Below are 22,500 nucleotides of genomic sequence, written 5' to 3'. Positions count from 1 at the left end.
CAGCATGTCGGTAAAGGAGATTTGCCGTTTGTGTAACGAGAATTTAGGAATAAAAGACACCATTTCAGGTTCCTGGTCCATATCCCAAAAGAAGGATCCAAGAGGAAAAAGCATAAGCGAGCAGCTAACAGAATTAGGGCTACCGCTGTCTGGAAATCCTGGTTAGGATAAACCATCTGTCTATCACCACCTAAACCCGCCTCCAAACCAACGCTGATTGGTCGGTCGTTTGGCGAACGGCTCCAAATGTTCTCTTATCTCGAGATGCCAGACTGATCTGGGAGTGGACGCTCTCATCGGGCTAGTAGCCTACATCTCGACAACAAATCTGTTACAGAATTAATAGTTTAAATCTGTTTTGTTTTTTGTTAAGTAGCTTTTTGTTGTTGTAATAAACAAGTGTCTTTTAAAATAAGGATGGCCAATAATTCAAATCCCCCAAGTGCTCATATTATGCTTTTTGGCTTTTTCCCTTTCCTTTATTGTGTTACATATATATATTTTTGTGCATGTTATAGGTTTTCAAAGTGAAAAAGTCCCAAAGTCCCCCTAAAGGGACTTACCATCTCCACCAGAAACCCTGTTCACCAACTGCTCCAAACAGCTCTATTGTAGTCCAGCCTTTACTTCAGAGACAGACTTTATAATGGTCGCTTAGCTGCTCATACTCTGCTTCTGACTGGCTAGTAGTCCTTACTGTCAGGGCACGCCCTCATACTCTGCTTCTGACTGGCTAGTAGTCCTTACCTAGCTACTGTCAGGGCACGCCCTCATACTCTGCTTCTGACTGGCTAGTAGTCCTTACCTAGGTACTGTCAGGGCACGCCCTCATACTCTGCTTCTGACTGGCTAGTAGTCCTTACTAGGTACTGTCAGGGCACGCCCTCATACTCTGCTTCTGACTGGCTAGTAGTCCTTACTAGGTACTGTCAGGGCACGCCCTCATACTCTGCTTCTGACTGGCTAGTAGTCCTTACTAGGTACTGTCAGGGCACGCCCTCATACTCTGCTTCTGACTGGCTAGTAGTCCTTATCTATACTGTCAGGGCCCGCCCTCATACTCTGCTTCTGACTGGCTAGTAGTCCTTACCTAGCTACTGAGCATGTGCGACTCCCAACAAAGATGGAACAGAAGTGAGAGGTCTCACTCTGTAGCTAAAACAGAGAGCTCAACACACAGGGTGAAAAGAGAAGCTGCAGCAATATGCATTATATATACAGTATATGCATATACTATAATATGCAACAAAAATATAGTGTTTTTTGAAAATTAAATCTATTCTGATATTACCTCTAATTTAAATACAATTATGAACCTAAAAATAAGCAAGATACCAGCAGACAAGCTAATCCAGCACAAATCAAAAATGTCACCAAAATAAAGTATTTGAACTAAATACAAAATGATGGAAAACTTCAAAAAGGTCCACTTTTTGAAAAAAAGAACCCTCACTTCCACTAGGCTGGCTATGGGCCTGCAGGTATGTTTTCTGTACTTGTTTGAGCCATCTGAACGTTTTGTTTTAAATTTAATTGTTTACCTCTTTTGGGGAGTGGGTTGTCTTTCATATTTTTTAAGGGTGGACAAATCTACATCTTCTTAAAATTGGTGGTGGGGGAGGGGGGGGGGACATATTCCCTGCATCTGTGAACTACAGAACAAGGCAGAAGTGTGAAGAAATTTGAATGAAATAACAGAAAGTTGAGGACACGTGAGTGAATGAACCAAACTAACCTTTGCACTAGGGTTGGGCGGTAATACGGTAATATACGGTATACCGCGGGGTCTTAAAAATAACAACGGTATCAGTTTCAATACCGTCATTTAAATAAATGCAATGCACTTATATAGGAGACAAGGATTAAATATTAAATATAATTTATGTAATTATGTGTGGTTGTCATGTGTGGAGGAGAAAGTAGTTTCTTTGTAAGTTGTTATGTTATTATTGTTTCAGTATTAGTGTTTGGTATTCAGTTTCTGAACGGTGCACAAGCCAACAGTTTGGTCTTACATCATAATTTATTAGTCACGGTAATACCGTCTACCGCGGTAAAATAGGGAGGAGGTTTGACGGTATCAACATTTGGATACCGCCCAACCTTACTTAGCGCACGCACACACACACACACACACACACACACACACACACACACACACACACTGGGAATCTGAATCAGACAACCTGTTCCTGCAGGCAGCAGATATAGATATACTTCCATAGAGAAAAATGTCTTCGATTTGAATCCCATTTCCTGCATTTCTCCGTACATTTAGGGACTGTGGTGATCCAATCAGAATCAAAATTGGTGGTGGGGGGGGGGACATATTCCCTACATCCCCCCAAAAATCTACGCCTTTCTCCAATTGTAAATGGCAATAACAGTCTATTCTATTGTGTTGTTTTGGTTCCGGGAAACCGAGGCAGAGTGAGAGCTCTGTCCCGTCTCCTCCTCTGTGCTTCTGCTCTCCTCCTCCGCTCCGCTAGCTTAGCCTGCTAGCTAGCTAGCAGCTCAGGTAAACATGGCCATGTCGCAGGCTTTATCCGAGGAGGAGTTCCATCGGATGCAGGTAAGCACACAACGCGGCAGCTGTTGTCTCAGGTCGGTGGGCTCACTCGCAGGTAGCTGTCAGGTCGGTGACGAACACCTGTCGGCTGCGGCATCACTGACAGGGAGGCTAGCTCACTCAATGCTAGCTAACCGTTAGCCGTTGAGGCTAGATGGGATACAGCTGCGGCGACGTCAGTTAGGCACCAAAACAATAAGTTAAGTTCAGGAAAAAGATCGCAATTTGGGTTAGAACACGCCTGAGGAACGAACACATGTTTTCTGTGTGAAAGTATTAAAATTATATTGTTATATTGGCCTAGATTTTGCGTAATTTTGCGTAACTTCCGGCCGTAGCTGTATCCCTTTTTAGCCACAAGCATCACTGACAGGGACGTTAGCACACTCAAGCTAACTGTTAACCGTTAGGAGTTAACGGTCTACAGCTTGTGCCGTGGCGTATTAATTTAATAATGTCAGGTCAGTCTGGGCCGAGGTATCGATCCGATTGATCATACATTCATAGAAGCATCTTAAATGAATAGCTAGCTAGTTCGCGACAGTATGCTAGCTCAGTGTCGGCTAAGTTAGCTTAGCTTTCTCTGGAAGGAAAAAAAAAATGGTTCCATGTAGCTAGCTAGCTCGTTTTACTGAAGCTCGTCTTTCTGTTAGCTCACATGTTAGCATGCACGGGACAGTCACGGGCTCTGACACACAGACGTGTTGTGTATCTGCACAGCTCCGTGTTGACTGGCATTTACCACACCATATTATGAAAGTACACAGTCAGTCACACAGTGTAGGATCATGAGGTATACGTGCAGTTTACTGTCCCAAATTCCCCATACAATGTCCTTAATCAATGATGAACCTGCTAAACCACCTGTCACCTGTGCTACTCTACCCCTAACCTGTCTCAAATCAGACCCTCATCATTTGGGACACTCAGTTTTTGTGAAAATAATTTGGGACACTAAATTGCACTTAAGCCGGTTGGTTATACCAGAAAATATTATAAAAGTACACATGCACAGTCAGTCACTCAGTGTAGGTTCATGAACCCAAGACAGAGGTGGAAGAAATACTCAGATTACTGCCACACAAGTACTAATAGGCTACCACTCTGTGAAAAAGTCCTGCATTCATAACCTTGCTGCAGTAAAAGTCTGTAACGCTATGTTGCAGTAAAACGTTCCCTGTCATTGTATTCCTGTTACAGCTGATAAATACATGTCATTGTAAAGCTGTTTTATGTTCCACATGCTGCTATCAGTTTATTCAGTTTAAAAAAATTAAAAATAAACACTGGTAATCTTCAGAAAACCTAAAAGAGTCACTGCACCAAAGGTGGAAGAAATATTCAGATTACTGCAGTAAACTTGTGTGTGTGTGTCTGTGTGTCTCTGTCTCTGTGTGTGTGTGTGTGTTTGTGTGTGTGTGTGTGTGCGTGTGTGTATGTGTGTGTCTCTGTGTGTGTGTCTCTGTGTGTGTGCGTGTCTGTGTGTGTGTGTGTGTGTGTGTGTGTGTGTGTGTGTGTGCGTATCTCTTTGTGTGTGTGTGCGCGTGTCTGTGTGTGTGCGTGCGTGTGTGTGGCACTGTGTGTGTGTGTACGTGTGTCTCTGTGTGTGTGCGTGCGTGTGTGTGGCACTGTGTGTGTGTGTGTGTGTCTGTGTGTGTGCGTGTGTATGTGTGTGCGTGCACCGTGTGTGTCTGTGCGTGTGTGTTGCGTGTGTTCTCTGTGTGTGCGTGTGTGTGGCACTGTGTGTGCGCGTGTGTCTCTGTGTGTGTGCGTGCGTGTGTGTGGCACTGTGTGTGTGTGTGTGTGTCTGTGTGTGTGCGTGTGTATGTGTGTGTGCGTGCACCTGTGTGTGTCTGTGCGTGCGTGTGTGCGTGTCTCTCTGTGTGTGTGTGTGTGTGTGTGTGCACATATCTCTGTGTGTGTGCGCGTGTCTCTGTGTGTGGCTCTGTGTGTGCGTGTATGTCTGTGTGTGTGTGTGTGTGCGCATATCTGTGTGTGTGTGTGTGTGTGCGCGCGTGTCTCTGTGTGCGTGCGTGTGGCTCTGTGTGTGCGTGTGTATGTGCGTGTGTGTCTGTGTGTGTGCGCGTGTCTCTATGTGTGTGCGTGCGTGTGTGTGGCTCTGTGTGTACGTGTGTCTCTGTGTGTGTGCGTGTGTATGTGCGTGCACCTGCGCGTGTGTGTGTGTGTGTGTGTGTGTGTGTGTGTGTGTGTGTGTGTGTGTGTGTGTGTGTGGCTCTGTGTGTGTGCGTGTGTCTCTGTGTTTGTGTGTGTGGCTCTGTGTGTGTGTGTGTGTGTGTGTGTGTGTGCGTAGGCTCAGCTGTTGGAGCTGCGGACCCAGAACTACCAGCTGTCTGATGATCTCAGGAAGAACTCGGCAGGTAAAACGTTGACAGATGATGATGTTTGAGTGAAAGGTGCTGCTGTGTGTATCATCTCTTTATCACCACTTGAGCTGCAAAACGAAACGAAAACGTCGTAACAATTATTGTCAAAACAATAAAAGGAGACAAATATGTCAGAAAATTGTCCAAAAAAGGCGACAAAAACTCCGAAAGCCCCATAAATTACGCCTATGCATTTGAGGACGTAATCTTGGGCTTTGAGAATCACTGATCCACATTGTTCACCATTTGTTCTGACATTTTAGAGACCCAACAACTAATCCAGTAATTGAGAAAACTGCCCGGTGGAGAAGAGCCGCTCAGTTTGATTTATTCATGAAATAGTTGACTCCTGTTTTATATAATTTATGAGCCAAACAGCTGATTTACTGGCTGAGGCTGTGGAAAGACGGACAGCCTGAGAACTGTTTAAATACAGTTTTCATCAGGAGAAAACATGTACAGTGCTCAGCGTAAGTTTACACACCCATGCTAAAGTTGACTAAAAAGAGGAATACAACATCCACTTTTGGAAATAAATCTTAATGCCTTAATTAAAAAAAAAGAGGAAAATTCCAACCTTTAAAGACACCAATTTTCTTTGTGAATGAATTATGTATCATAAATAAATAAATGTTCTTCCTTAAAATACAGGGGGCATTAGTCAGTACACCCCTATGTTAAATTCCCATAGAGGCAGGCAGACTTTTATTTTGAAAGGCCAGTTATTACATGGATCCAGGATACTATGCATCCTGATAAAGTTCCCTTTGCCCCCCCCTCATCATCACATACCCTTCACCATACCCCCACATCATCACATACCCTTCACCATACCCCCACATCATCACATACCCTTCACCATACCCCCATCATCACATACCCTTCACCATACCCCCCCATCATCACATACCCTTCACCATACCCCCCCATCATCACATACCCTTCACCATACCCCCACATCATCACATACCCTTCACCATACCCCCCATCATCAACACACCCTTCACCATACCCCCCCATCATCACATACCCTTCACCATACCCCCACATCATCACATACCCTTCACCATACCCCCCCATCATCACATACCCTTCACCATACCCCCACATCATCACATACCCTTCACCATACCCCCACATCATCACATACCCTTCACCATAACCCCCACATCATCACATACCCTTCACCATACCCCCCATCATCACATACCCTTCACCATACCCCCCATCATCACATACCCTTCACCATACCCCTACATCATCACATACCCCACCATACCCCCACATCATCACATACCCTTCACCATACCCCCCATCATCACATACCCTTCACCATACCCCCACATCATCACATACCCTTCACCATACCCCCCACATCATCACATACCCTTCACCATACCCCCACATCATCACATACCCTTCACCATACCCCCATCATCACATACCCCTTCACACTAACCCCCACACACATACCCTTCACCATACCACACATCATCACATACCCTTCACCATACCCCCATCATCATACATACCTTCACCATACCCATCATCACATACCCTTCACCATACCCCCCATCATCACATAACCCTTCACCATCCCCCACATCATCACATACCCTTCACCATACCCCCCATCATCACAACCCTTCACCATACCCCCACATCATCACATACCCTTCACCATATCCCCCATCATCACATACCCTTCACCATACCCCCCATCATCACATACCCCTTCACCCCACCCTACATCATCACATACCCTTCACCATACCCCCCACATCATCACATACCCTTCACCATACCCCCACATCATCACATACCCTCACCATACCCCATCATCACATACCCTTCACCATACCCCCCACATCATCACATACCCTTCACCATACCCCCACATCATCACCTACCCTTCACCATACCCCCACATCATCACATACCCTTCCACCCATACCCCCCATCATCACATACCCTTCACCATACCCCCACACATCACATACCCTTCACCATACCCCCCCATCATCACATACCCTTCACCATACCCCCCCACATCATCACATATACCCTTCACCATACCCCCCCACATCACATATACCCTTCACCGTATGGTGAAGGGTATGTGATGATGGGGGGGGGCCAAGGGAACTTTATCAGGATGCATAGTATCCTGGATCCATGAAATAACTGGCCTTTCAAAATAAAAGTCTGCCTGCCTCTATGGGAATTTAACATAGGGGTGGACTGACTTATGCCCCCTGTATTTTAAGAAGGAACATTTATTTATTTGCCTCATTTTTTTTCATTAAGATTTTAAGAATTAAGATTAAGAAGCAGATGATTTTTTTTATTCCTCTTTTTAGTCAACTTTAGCATGGGTGTGTAAATGTATGCTGAGCACTGTACATTATCAGTTAAGGATGAATTATTATCATATCCATAATGTCGCTCCCAGTTCTAATGATGTTCGCTGTGTTTCAGAACTGAACGCCGTCCGTCAGAAGAACGTGGTTCTGGAGAGAGATTTTGTCAAAGCACAGAAGGTAACGAAAACTTCATTATTAGAGATTATTAATATTCTCTGAGCAACAACAGACTTTCACCTGAATTTGGAGGTTTGATGTCAGAATGTTTGATATTCTAATAAATATAAAAAAGAGCTCTTGAAATCAGACTTTTAATTCTCAGATTATCAAATCAGTTATTTCAAACAGCAGGTTTAACTTTTGCTCATATTCATCTGCTGATTGTTGTCGTTTAATTTAATGATTTTCTTTTTCTCATCAGGCTCTGAATAAGAGCAAGAAAGCTCAGGTGAGTTTTCTTCGTTTACACCGATCTTTAGCATCCTCTACTGCTCAGGATTACACACAGATATTCCCACACATTACACACAGATATTCCCACACATTACACACAGATATTCCCACACATTACACACAGATATTCCCATAGATTACACACAGATATTCCCACAGATTACACATATATTCCCACAGATTACACAGATATTCCCACAGATTACACACAGTTATTCCCACACATTACACAGATATTCCCACACATTACACACAGATATTCCCATAGATTACACACAGATATACACACACATCACACAGATATTCCCACACATTACACACAGATATTCACACATACACACAGATATCCCACACATTACACACAATATCCACACAACACAATACCCATAGATTAACACAGATATCACACATACACACAGATATTCCCACACATTACACAGATATTCCCACACATTACACACAGATATTCCCACACATTACACACAGATATTCCCACACATTACACACAGATATTCCCACACATTACACACAGATATTCCCACACATTACACACAGATATTCCCACACATTACACACAGATATTCCCATAGATTACACACAGATATTCCCACAGATTACACATATATTCCCACAGATTACACAGATATTCCCACAGATTACACACAGTTATTCCCACACATTACACAGATATTCCCACACATTACACACAGATATTCCCACACATTACACACAGATATTCCCACACATTACACACAGATATTCCCATAGATTACACACAGATATACACACACATTACACACAGATATTCCCACACATTACACACAGATATTCCCACACATTACACACAGATATTCCCACACATTACACACAGATATTCCCACACATTACACACAGATATTCCCATAGATTACACACAGATATACACACACATTACACACAGATATTCCCACACATTACACACAGATATTCCCACACATTACACACAGATATTCCCACACATTACACACAGATATTCCCACACATTACACACAGATATTCCCATAGATTACACACAGATATTCCCACACATTACACACAGATATTCCCACACATTACACACAGATATTCCCACACATTACACACAGATATTCCCACACATTACACACAGATATTCCCACACATTACACACAGATATTCCCACACATTACACACAGATATTCCCATAGATTACACACAGATATTCCCATAGATTACACACAGATATTCCCACAGATTACACATATATTCCCACACATTACACACAGATATTCCCATAGATTACACACAGATATTCCCATAGATTACACACAGATATTCCCATAGATTACACACAGATATTCCCACACATTACACACAGATATTCCCACACATTACACACAGATATTCCCACACATTACACACAGATATTCCCATAGATTACACACAGATACCAATACAATACATTACACATATATCCACACATTACAACATATCATAATTCACACAATATATAATTACACACAGATATTCCCACAGATTACACAGATATTCCCACACATTACACACAGATATTCCCATAGATTACACACAGATATTCCCATAGATTACACACAGATATTCCCATAGATTACACACAGATATTCCCACACATTACACAGATATTCCCACACATTACACACAGATATTCCCACACATTACACAGATATTCCCACACATTACACACAGATATTCCCACACATTACACACAGATATTCCCACACATTACACACAGATATTCCCACACATTACACAGAGATATTCCCACAGATTACACACAGTTATTCCCACACATTACACAGATATTCCCACACATTACACACAGTTATTCCCACACATTACACAGATATTCCCACACATTACACACAGATATTCCCACACATTACACAGATATTCCCACACATTACACACAGATATTCCCACACATTACACACAGATATTCCCACACATTCCCACACATTACACACAGATATTCCCACACATTACACACAGATATTCCCACACATTACACACAGATATTCCCATAGATTACACACAGTTTCTCCACAGATTTCCTGCAGATATTCCAGCAGAAATGTTCTGCTTTTCAGCAAATTTCCCCCAGATTACAGTTTTTCCACAGCTTTTCTGTAGATTTTTTTTTGCAGACCTTCAATAGATTTACCTCAAACAAATATTTAACCCTTGTGTTGTCCTAGGGTCAAATTTGACCCGTTTACAAAGCTTTTTATATGAAAAAATATGGGTTTCTTACAACCATATTGGCCAAAAATAACATGGATGCATGATGTGTGTTGTATGGAACCCATATAACAATCTTCACAGGTACAATGAATGATTACTTTAAATGAATTTGGGGTGTGTCTAAGACTGAAGTTTGACATAAACAGTCTATGATCTTAACTATTAGTCAAAACAATTCATCATTTCTGAAAAAAATGAGGTATAATGTCATTTAAATTAGCTTTAATGACCATGAAATTAAAAAAAGAGTTGAGAAAAATGCCCAAAACATGTGTCAAGTGTGGAAAAACGTCGAAAAAAAAAGTGCCAAAATTAACTTACTATTCAACTTTCAGTTTTGATCTGGAAGGACAACCCATTGATGGTGGACGGGAAGACATCACGAGGGTTAAAAATAAATAAAACAGAAGTCACAATGTTCACACATCTCCCCGAAAAGCAGAAGAGCAGTCGGTTAAACTCTGGATCACGGCTGAAAACTGTAAAACAACAATCTGCAGATTTAGTTTGTTTCTGATTAAACATGATTCATCATCAGCAGGGGGGGGTCAAACTCAATTTCCCAGAGGGCCACACTGGAAATAGAGAACCACACCAAGGGCCAGACATGGAGAGATTATTGACGTGCTTTTTAGAGGTGTGAATCTTCACTGATCTCACGATTCGATTACGATTATCATGTCAGCGATTTAATTCGATTCGATATCTCGATGCATCAAATCCATGTTTCTATTAAAGCCATGTAGGATATTTAATTCAGAGCTTTTCAAGCTTCAAAAACCAAACATTCTGCAGTGCTCTAATACTAAATAACTTGGATACATAAAACTATACAGCACTGAGCACATGGCACCTCCTGAATGTGCAAAACAACAGAATATGTAAACAGAAATGTTGTCAGGCCTACATTACATTATAAACAGAAATAATGGATTATGAGCCGGCCGATCATCGATGCAGCATCGTCCATGTCCACGATTCAATGCATCGATTATTTGAGTACAGTGTTGATTTCAACACTAGTGCTTTTGTTAGTGCCTGTCCCTTTTTTTAAAACATTTTGGTAGCTTTTTTTCCTCATTTTTGTTCCGACTTTTTTGTGGCTTTCTCAGACATTTGTCACCTTTTTTTGTAAATTTGTTGCTTTTTCTGACATTTTTGTTGACATGAAGCCGTACAAAAGTCATCAAAAGAGTTCCTTAGCCATCGTCGAATTTAGCAAATCAAGCAAAAACAATGATTACATTTTTTAACAACCTGTTTTCTCAGCCTGAATATTAAACTCTCTCTCTGCTGCTTCTGGGGGAATTTCTGATTCTCAGAGTCGGCAAATCTGCCAAATTCTGCTTTGAATGTCAGGGAATTGCAGTTTAAAAAACACTTTCCTGTGTTTTTGGGTTGGCGCACAACTAGGAGGGCCAAAATGTATCGTGAACCCAAATTGATATACGGGCCAGATCTAAATCTGCCTCGAGTTTGACACATGTGGTCTATATTTTGTGTTGTTGTTTGAACCTGTGAGTCTAGCTTCAGTATTTCTAACATTGTAATTAATTTGTGTGATGAATAGTTTTATCTTTCAAATCCTTTTCTTTCTTTTATCGTTGTCCACGCAGACGGCTGCAGCCTTCATTTCGACAGTATAGAAGTTTAGATTTAGAATACGAGCTGTAAACGGACATTATTAATTAGTAAGGCCGTTTGTTGTGGCTTCTTGCAGGAGGTGGACGCGCTGCTGAGTGAGAACGAGATGCTTCAGGGGAAACTGCACAGTCAGGAGGAAGACTTCAGACTACAGAACAGCACGCTGATGACCGAACTCTCCAAGGTAACGCTGACTCAGCACGCTTACATACAGTTTATAAACACAGTTTGTTTTGGGCATTTTAGGCCTTTATGTTGGCAGGACAGGGGAGAGAGAGAGCGAGAGAGAGAGAGGGGGGGGACGACATGCAGCAAAGGGCCACATGTTGGAGTCGAAGAGCATGTTACTGGACGCTGCGTCAAGGAGTAAACTTCTATATATGGGCGCACGCTCTACCAACTGAGCTATCCGGGCGCCCCTTGCGGTTAGATTCACAAAATGGAAGAAAGTAGACTTGAAGGGAACAAATATGCAGCGTATATATAGTGTCACAGATTAACTAGTCTCGCTTTGCCAGACCTTCCTCCACAGAGCTGCGGAGGAAGGTCTGGCTAGTCCACACAGCATTCCTGGATGAATAACATGCTCTGGTTTATTTCTTTAAACCAATCACAATCGTCGTGGGGGCGGGGCTAAGCTCCGGACGGAGCCACGGTGCCTCTGCTAAATAGTCTCAGGAAGGAACTGGTTCTGGTGGAACATGTGGACGTTTTAAAAGTAGTTTTAGTCGTGCAACAGAAACTCAGATTGGACAGATAGTCTAGCTAGCTGTTAGACAGACAGGCAGACAGACAGACAGACAGATAGTCTAGCTAGCTGTCTGGATTTACCCTGCAGAGATCTGAGGAGCAGTTAACCATAGTCCTCACAAATCAGCCGCAGGTTAGAACACCAACACAGAGACAGAGGAAGGGGGACGCACATCCGGCTGAAAAGAGGGACATCTGGTGGAACGTAAATGAAACTTTATCGATATAGACTACTCCTTTATTCAGTCCCTTCAGAAAAACGTGATTATGCGATCGCATAATTAATTGCATAATCAGCCAAAGTCTGCATATTTATGCGGGGGGGGGGGGACTTTTTTTGAAATACGTTGCACTTTCGCCGCAAAAATTGTCGATTTCTGCGCAAAATATGCAGGGCTTGCATGATTTCATAATCCCCGCATTCAGAAACTGAATACCAAACACTAATACTGGAACTATAATAACATAACAACTTACAAAGAAACTACTTTCTCCTCCACACATGACAACCACACATAATTGCATACATTATATTTAATATTTAATCCATGTCTCCTATATAAGTGCATTGCATTTTTTTAATGATGGTATTGAAACTGATACCGTTGTTATTTTTAAGACCCCGCGGTATACCGTATTACTGCCCAACCCTACTTTGAGCCGTGGATGCACTTCATAGATAGTTGTAAACGCGAAATACCGAAAGTAGGAGATGTGTCTGTATTTGGAAAGAGGATTAAGAATAAACATAAATAATCAGTACTTTTAGCCTGGGAAAAAGAAAGAGTAAGATCCTTTTAGTTTAACATGAAACAGCCCCAAAATCCCCATCACCAAACTCCACCAGACTCCATGTAAATAATCAGGACTTTTAGCGTGTATAGAGCCAGCATATCTCCACCAGACTCCATGTAAATAATCAGGACTTTTAGTGTGTATAGAGCCAGCATATCTCCACCAGACTCCATGTAAATAATCAGGACTTTTAGTGTGTATAGAGCCAGCATATCTCCACCAGACTCCATGTAAATAATCAGGACTTTTAGCGTGTATAGAGCCAGCATATCTCCACCAGACTCCATGTAAATAATCAGGACTTTTAGTGTGTATAGAGCCAGCATATCTCCACCAGACTCCATGTAAATAATCAGGACTTTTAGCGTGTATAGAGCCAGCATATCTCCACCAGACTCCATGTAAATAATCAGGACTTTTAGCGTGTATAGGGCCCAGTAAGCTTTAGTTATTGCCTGTGGCTGTCAGCTGTAATCCCGTTGGCTCCTGCTGAAGACACACAGCCAGCCTGCCACACTTTCTAATGATAATCCCTCCGTTGTTGGTTTCCAGCTGTGTACGCAGATCGAGCAGCTGGAAGAGGAGAACCAGGGTCTGAAGGAAGGAGGAGCCACCTCTGCATCCAGCGCCCCACCCAACCCCGCATCCAGTCCTGTCGATGGAGAGATGCTCCGCCTCCAGGCCGAAAACTCCACCCTCCAGAAGCAAATGAAAGGTGAGTTGTTGTAGCTTTATGTGGGGGGGGGGAAACAGATGTCTCAGACAGCAGCATCTTGTAGATTCATCTTTTCACCGCTCTTAAAGAGGAATTTTGGTATTTTTCAACCTGGACTCTATGTCCCCATGTTTTTGTGACTGATGTGAACAACAATCTTGTGAAACTGGTCCAGTATTAAACAAGAAAACAGGCTGTAATGTAACCCTACAGGACTAATGTTCAGCAGCAGTTAGAGTCCACTAAAAGTTCTGTTGTTGCCGCTGACAGACTCAGATTATTATTCTAAGTGTCTGACAACATTATGGAAAGGATCCCTACAGAGATAGAGGTTTTAGTTAAAGAGTAAGATCCTTTTAGTTTAACATGAAACAGCCCCGAAATCACCATCACCAAACTCCACCAGACTCCATGTAAATAATCAGGACTTTTATCATCGTAAAACACACTTCATTCAAAGTGGATAGAAACAAAATAAAACTACCAAAAGCCGTTTTGGTTCATCTTTCCACTGTTCCAACAATCACCACTCTGGTTTGGTTGAAATAAACCCTTAATTCACCCATTTACATGTGGAGATATGCTGACTCTATACACACTAAAAGTCCTGATTATTTACATGGAGTCTGGTGGAGATATGCTGGCTCTATACACGCTAAAAGTCCTGATTATTTACATGGAGTCTGGTGGAGATATGCTGGCTCTATACACGCTAAAAGTCCTGATTATTTACATGGAGTCTGGTGGAGATATGCTGGCTCTATACACGCTAAAAGTCCTGATTATTTACATGGAGTCTGGTGGAGATATGCTGGCTCTATACACGCTAAAAGTCCTGATTATTAACATGGAGTCTGGTGGAGATATGCTGGCTCTATAACCCCGCAAAAGTCCTGATTATTTACATGGAGTCTGGTGGAGATATGCTGGCTCTATACACGCTAAAAGTCCTGATTATTTACATGGAGTCTGGTGGAAATATGCTGGCTCTATACACGCTAAAAGTCCTGATTATTTACATGGAGTCTGGTGGAGTTTGGTGATGGGGATTTCGGGGCTGTTTCATGTTAAACTAAAAGGATCTTACTCTTTCTTTTTCCCAGTACTGATTATTTATGTTTATTCTTAATCCTCTTTCCAAATACAGACAGATCTCCTACTTTCGGTATTTTGCGTTTACAACTATCTATGAAGTGCATCTAGTTTATCACAGACTTTCTGGCTTTAGAACAAGTTGTTGTTTGGCAGTACTTTCAGTCAAAAGAAGGCCATTCAAGTCCAGCTACATGTTCAGTCTGTTCAATGCTGATTGGTCTGGTGGTGGCGAGGAGCCTAAACTATACACAACATGGCCGCTGTTACAACATCTGGTACGAAACATCCGAAAGAATACGAGTTGTGCACGAAGGAATCTCCAGACAGCAGCCAGAATGCAGCAACTTCAGGTACGGCAAAGGAAGGACAGTCCCTCTAAAAACTGGTGTTAACCAGACGACCATTACCGGCTTTGCCCTCCACCGAACAAACAAACAGTGGGCCTCAGATCACCTACGAGCCAAAGCCATTCATGCAGCAATTGGGGAAATGATAGCCACTGACTTGAGCAGCAACTTCAGGTAAATAAAATGAAAAATACACAGCTGTGGACGTTGTTTACTTCATTCATGTGTTTAGTGTATTCATGGACTGAGGATGGGAGGAGGATTCGGTATTCGGCCGAACCCCAAAAATCTGGATTCGGTGCATCCCTACTTTAACATCTGGTTGCGTAGGCGTTTACGGAAGACTGAGTCAGTGTGGATTGGACGACAGAATTTGGGATTGTCCCAGTCAGTCGCAGTCAGTTTTAGTTTTTTAACACGACAGATTGAGGTAGAAGAATAAATGAATGAATTGACTCGATTTTCTTCCTGCAGCCCTCCAGGAGCGCTACGACAAGGAGCTCCAGAGACAGGCCGTCGCCCAGGGCAACCAGAGCGCTACCACGGAGACCGACGGCTCAGCCGGCGCCAACGGAGTCTCTGATGTCACCGCAGAGGGAACCAATGAGAGGCTGGAACAGGTGACCGACGGCGTGATTCTGGAAGGAATATTCAGTTTAATTTATGCCACTTTTTAAGTTCTGTGACGAAATCGCAGATGTTGACATTTGACCCATTTTCAAAAAGTCTCTATATCAGAAATTTGGGTTTCTTTCAACCAGATTTTCAAAAGAAATAACGTGGACAACGCTCTTCACAAGTTTTATTCAGTTTCATAGCATTTTAATTTTATTTATTTTTATATAAAAGAACGTTGAAAAAAGTGTCAAAAATGTCGGGAAAAGCTTAAAAAACGTGGGGAAAAGGGCGCCCGGGTTGCTCAGTCGGTAGAGCGTGCGCCCATATATAGAGGTTTGCTCCTCGACGCAGCGGGCCGCGGGTTCGACTCCAACCTATGGCCCCTCTGCTGCATGTCATTCCCCTCTCTCTCTCCCCTTTCATGTCTTCAGCTGTCATGTCAAAATAAAATGCCCAAAAAATTATAAAAATAAAAAACGTCAAAAGGTGCCGATAAAAACATTGTTGGAAAAGCAACAAAAAGTGTTGAAAAAGACCCAAAATTTTGACCCAGAAAAACAAAAAGTTCCACCGTCGACCGTTTTTTTATTTTAGATTTCTTTATTTAAAAGGGACAGTGCACATTAATCAACATGAGTACAATGTCCAACATGTAAATGTGCCAGATTTAGCCGTACCGGCTAATTTTCATCTGCAGTCCCTAGCAGGTTGATGACTTAAAAAACAAATACAATACAACAATACCAACAAGTACACATAAGATAAGAACAACATATGCTTAGATGGGTAAAAACATATCTGATACTACATAGATACATCAACACATACAGAGACAATGCTGTAGCAATGAACACAAACACATTATTCTGTATTATGGGAACATATTTGATTAGCCAATAGCCACTAAGTTAGCTGTATTAAGCTGAAGAAATCTTTGTTACTTTGTTTGCTTAGTTATTTATGTAGACAAAACAGCAAACAGTTGGTAGCTCTCTTATCTAGGCCACTGGTTCAGTACAGCGGGTCTGTGGCTGTTTTTAGGAATGAACCGGCCTCCTGCGTTAACCGCCTTAACTGTCCCTAGCTGAAGAGGGTAGCCCTATTCTTATTCTTTTTCTTTATTTTATAAAGGACAACACACATTAATCAACATTTCTGTAAATGTGCCAGTGTTAGCCAGCCGGCTCATTTTCAACTGCAGTCCTTGGGCCAGATGATTTTAGACCAGAGCAACAAGAAACAGCAAGACATTAGTACAGGTTAACCTACACAGACATAAATCAACAAGACACCATGCAGACAGCTAGAGCAACAAATAAGCTTTCTCAGTAAGCCATGCAGAGCTACAGGAAGCAGCAAGATATTAGAACAGTTACACATCAAAAGTACGCCCCACAGCCAAGCAACACAGAGACCGTTCAACCATGCAACCATGCAACTGTCTATACTTGTATATCACATTGCACTTTTCTGCTTTTTTGCACTTCTGGTTGGACACAAACTGCATTTCGGTGTCTTTGTACTTGTACTCTGCACAGTGACAATAAAGTTGAATCTAATCTAAATCTTAATCTAATCAAAGCAATAACAAGCGGTAGTAAAAAGAGGAAATAGGCTGCATCACTCACGAGGAAGGTGTTAGAGGTTAATAAGATGGTAAAATAGTTAAAATAAAAGCTGGCTATATTTGCTGCTCTATTTTAACGTGGGCCATAATGCTGGTACTTAGAGAGAGTAATGTTTTCTGAAGTGGTACGTGGTATAAAAAGCAAATACAAGTATCGGATCAGGACTCTGTTATCTCTAGATATCGGGATCAGGGGGGCCAAAAAAAAACAGCTGATCGGGACATCCCTAAAAGTGAGAGATGAACACTCAGAATTGATCATTTCTATAAAGGTGTGTCTGTATTTTTATCCTATGTTTTCTCTTCCTGTTTGCAGACCGAGGCTCAGCTGGAAAACACCGAGAAACAGCTGCATGGTGAGTTTACACTTTCTCTCTTATTAGACGGCAAGAACTTCCTCTCATGTGATCTTCAATAATTCTCTGGTCTGATGAAAATAAACCAAGATTTGTGCAATCTATTTAATTATATATAAACTGTTCTAACAATAAACAGTCAGAGAATAAACATTAACTGTATTTGCATTAAATAATAATGAAATACTTTAGATATTAATCGACTAACAGACCAGTGAAGCGCTTGAATTTCACAATAAGCTGATTTCTGCTGACTTGCCTTTAATTCTTTGAACACACACTGTTCTGAATGAATCTAAAGGAGCACACTGACGGGCAAATTCCAAAGAATAGATTGCGGGCGCTGATATCAACATGAGTTGCGCATCACTTGCAGCCGCTATCTGTCCCGTCCATTGACTGTTAATATTAATGAACAGAGCATCTGTGACGTCATTGGTTGGTGGAGATCTGCTATGAGTCGTCGAGTTTGATAATTTTAGACGTGAGGGAGGAGAGAGGGAGGAGTTAGGGAGGAGTTAGGGAGGAGTTAGGGAGGAGAGAGGGAGGAGAGAGGGAGGAGAGAGGGAGGAGCCATAGACTGTTGGGCGCTATCTGCCAGTGACGTTAGCTGAGAGTTAGCAACGCTGCTTACACTCTACGCTACGTTACACACTTTCACCGCCAATCTGCTGCTGAGAGCTAGCAGTCATAATTCAAGGTAAGATTTAGCTTCGCTAGGTTTAAATATATCTTTGTCCCATATAGTTATATTACATATAAGACAGGCTTTGGACTGTCAATCACATCATAGCCACGCCCTAAAAAAAACTGCTTTATCGCCGATTTTAAAATCAACGAGACCATAATTCAAAAAATGAACATCATTCTGTGTTGCAGAAGACTTAAAACTAGCGATTGAGACCATACACTCATTATGAAAATGTTTACTGAGGTCATAAATCAAGTGAGAAGTGGGTCACTTTCTCATAGACTTCTACAGAAACCAACCTCCTTTTGCAACCACACGTGTCTCCCCCTGCAGGAGTTCAGATATAATGCAGGTTTAAGGAGTCTCCCCCTGCAGGAATTCAGATATAATGCAGGTTTAAGGAGTCTCCCCCTGCAGGAATTCAGATATAATGCAGGTTTAAGGAGTCTCCCCCTGCAGGAATTCAGATATAATGCAGGTTTAAGGAGTCTCCCCCTGCAGGAGTTCAGATATAATGCAGGTTTAAGGAGTCTCCCCCTGCAGGAATTCAGATATAATGCAGGTTTAAGGAGTCTCCCCCTGCAGGAATTCAGATATAATACAGGTTTAAGGAGTCTCCCCCTGCAGGAGTTCAGATATAATGCAGGTTTAAGGAGTCTCCCCCTGCAGGAATTCAGATAGAATGCAGGTTTAAGGAGTTTCCCCCTGCAGGAATTCAGATATAATGCAGGTTTAAGGAGTCTCCCCCTGCAGGAGTTCAGATATAATGCAGGTTTAAGGAGTCTCCCCCTGCAGGAATTCAGATATAATGCAGGTTTAAGGAGTCTCCCCCTGCAGGAATTCAGATAGAATGCAGGTTTAAGGAGTCTCCCCCTGCAGGAATTCAGATATAATGCAGGTTTAAGGAGTCTCCCCCTGCAGGAGTTCAGGTAGAAGGCAGGTTTAAGGCACTTCCGCATTTGCAGCACTTCGCCGAACCGGATACTTTACGTCCATTAATATTATACGGTCTCCGGTCCCGTCTCAAGGTCCGATTCACAAATGATACTGCTAATGATTCTACAGCGCAAAAACTCCCATAAAGTTTACCCTTTGATTGCATTCATCTGCGTGCAAAGTTTGAATGTTGCCTTTGCAGCAAGAACACAGTCGGCAGGAGGACGACCGAGAGAAAAAGACTAGATGAAATGTTCTGAAGGCGAGCTACAGGTTCTGACATTCGTCAAAACCTTAGGAGGGAACTTAAAGGGGACAGAGACCTTTAACATCCAGTACTGCACACTGTCTAACTTACAAAGATAAATGTAACCGCTGGCAAAGTTTCGGTACTCGTCTTTCAATGGTGTCAGAAGCTGAGAAGCCGTCTTTTGTTGGAGGTGACTGTCGACCAATCACATTCCCCCAACATGAAACAGGACATCAATACATAACATCAGTTTACTGTACACAGAGATTCAATACACCACTTTATAGAGTTACAATAATAGAGAGATGGATGAATGGGGAATAATGGATGGATGATAGATGGATGGATGATGGATGGATAGATGGATGATAGATTGATAACAGATGGATGGATGGATAACGGATGGATGGATGAATGGATGGATGGATGGATAATGGATGGATGGATGGATAATGGATGGATGGATGGATAATGGATGGATGGATGGATAATGGATGGATGGATAACGGATGGATGGATGGATGGATGGATAATGGATGGATGGATAACGGATGGATGGATGGATAATGGATGGATGGATAATGGATGGATGACAGATGGATGGATGGATAATGGATGGATGGATAATGGATGGATGACAGATGGATGATGGATAGATGGATGGATAGATGGATGATGGATGGATGATGGATAGATGGATGGATGGATGATAGATGGATGGATGATAGATGGGTGGATGGATGATAGATGGGTGGATGATAGATAGATGGATGGATGGTAGATGAATGGATAGATGGATGATGGACGATAGATGGATAGATGGATGGATAGATGGATGATGGACGATAGATGGATAGATGGATGGATAGATGGAAGGATAGTGGTCACAGCCTGCTTGTTTGACTTTTTACTGCCCGATACGTTCTTCCAGAGAGGAGAGAACAGGCTGGCTTTCTTTGTCAGTCGGCCAGTGCAGAAGTCCTTATATACCGTCCCAAAGAACTCTATATTGGATGGATGGTGAGTTCTGTATTCGTCCCTCTCCTACGCACCTGCCTCCTGTAACAGCTGTGCAAAGTATTATTCTGCTCCAAGCCTTCAGACTGTGAGAGAAGACGATTGGATCGGAGGACACTCGTTATAACTGCGCTTGATAACCACCAACTCGCCACAGATGCTAATAATCTCACTGTAACTGCGTGTGGCTGGTAGCGATGATCTTTGTAAATTCGACTTTTTTGCAACTGCATTAGAAAGGGGACAATGTTTCCTTATTTAATTACGTGCAAATATTACAGGAGAACCGAGACGCTGTCAGCATGGCCGCGCAGCGCATTTCAGCCTTTGAGAATTACACAGTTTGTTTTTGGTGTATCTGTGCAGGTTTAGCTGCTGCAAAAGCTGCGCAGTCCTTTTGCGTATTCAGCCCCTTAAATCATTCAAACAAATCAACGACTAACTCATCCAGCCAATTATTCCAGCTGTTGTTTGAGAGAGAAATCCAGTCGACATCAACTCAAAGGTTCAGTCTGTTACTGTTATTCTAAATTAGTTCTTAATAATAGATAAGAACACATGAACCCCGTCAGTGTGGCCCTTTTTTTTATGCTGCTGGTTGCACTAAATTCTCATATACTGGCTGTTATTTTCCTGCAGAAATGTGTTAACAGCTACAGAACAACTCAAATGCTCCATGTTTGGTTCCTGCTGGACATTATTTAAACTGGTTTCTATTTGAGCGGTAACGGTGAACTGGCAGCCTGGCTTTGGTAAAGCGTAGAGCAGCTAGCTGGCTCAGGGCAGACACACACTACCAGCTGAGGAACAACCCAAAGTGGGCATGCATACCGGCGATTCTCCGAAGGGTGGTGCGGTGGGCATAGTGTCACTGTAACGGCCCATTTGTGTGACGTCCTCTTGTGTTCTTTAAACCCCCAACAATGCACAAGTAGACTTTTTATTTCGCGGTTACTGTTTTCGGTCAGACCGTTTTATAGATTTCCAAGTTTCCGACCACACTTGAAGGCAGTTAGCCTGACCAGCCAGCTCCACATCCAGATGTTGAGGTCTGGGAACTCCCCATTGGTCAGGGCTCAATCTGAGGGGGCGGGATCAACGGTTGTCTTTCAAATTCTCTCTGCACGCAATAGGATAGCGCTCCAACCAATCAGAGCAGTGCTAGCTGATAGATTAAACTTTAAACTCTGAACACATCTTCCCTTTTTTAAGAATGACTTCAGAGCCGTTCTTTGTTCTTTTCTCAAAGAAAAGCTGAACTCCAAGTCTTCCAGAAGACCTCTGTTCACCAGCAGCAGCAGCCATAAGCCCCGCCCACCCACTCTATACACGATGTGATTGGCCTGACTAGAGTTTGGTTTTTCCAGCTCGCAAGCCAACGGAGAGTTGCTAGACGGACCCTGGCTGCAAATTACATTTGCTGCCTCTAGGGTGGTCTAGATTTCTAGGCATTTCACAGGAGAGAGAGAGAGAGAAAAGAGAGGAGCGAGACATAGCGAGTGCTTTGTCGTTGCAGGAAACAGTCAGCTGTCCCCTAAACTCCCGGGCAGTTCACAGCTTGTGTTTGGTGTTTTAAAACGTTCTCGTGGCAGAGATAGAGGCAGTGATGTTTC

General features: G+C 42.5%; 2 protein-coding genes across 3 annotated transcripts in view; one reads left to right on the top strand and one right to left on the bottom strand.

The window, feature by feature from the left end:
- kcnd1 (potassium voltage-gated channel, Shal-related subfamily, member 1) overlaps positions 1-22,500 on the bottom strand; it is a 1,001,373-nt gene that overhangs the window by 283,686 nt on the left and 695,187 nt on the right. The gene's annotated exons all lie outside the window — the stretch shown is intronic.
- gripap1 (GRIP1 associated protein 1) overlaps positions 2,166-22,500 on the top strand; it is a 92,869-nt gene continuing 72,534 nt past the window's right edge. Inside the window, exons 1-8 of one of the 2 annotated variants that reach the window (XM_039799936.1) lie at positions 2,166-2,572; positions 4,881-4,947; positions 7,432-7,493; positions 7,738-7,764; positions 11,767-11,874; positions 13,788-13,950; positions 15,867-16,012; positions 17,954-17,993. In XM_039799936.1, the coding sequence (XP_039655870.1) occupies positions 2,525-2,572; positions 4,881-4,947; positions 7,432-7,493; positions 7,738-7,764; positions 11,767-11,874; positions 13,788-13,950; positions 15,867-16,012; positions 17,954-17,993 (661 nt within the window). In that variant the 5' untranslated portion in view covers positions 2,166-2,524. The remainder of the gene's footprint in view (positions 2,573-4,880; positions 4,948-7,431; positions 7,494-7,737; positions 7,765-11,766; positions 11,875-13,787; positions 13,951-15,866; positions 16,013-17,953; positions 17,994-22,500) is intronic. The other variant, XM_039799937.1, reaches the window with a different exon arrangement.

The sequence above is a fragment of the Perca fluviatilis genome, chromosome 5, assembly GCF_010015445.1.
Source record: "Perca fluviatilis chromosome 5, GENO_Pfluv_1.0, whole genome shotgun sequence".
NCBI classification, from domain to species: Eukaryota; Metazoa; Chordata; class Actinopteri; order Perciformes; family Percidae; genus Perca; species Perca fluviatilis.
This window is presented reverse-complemented; position numbering and strand designations above follow the sequence as displayed.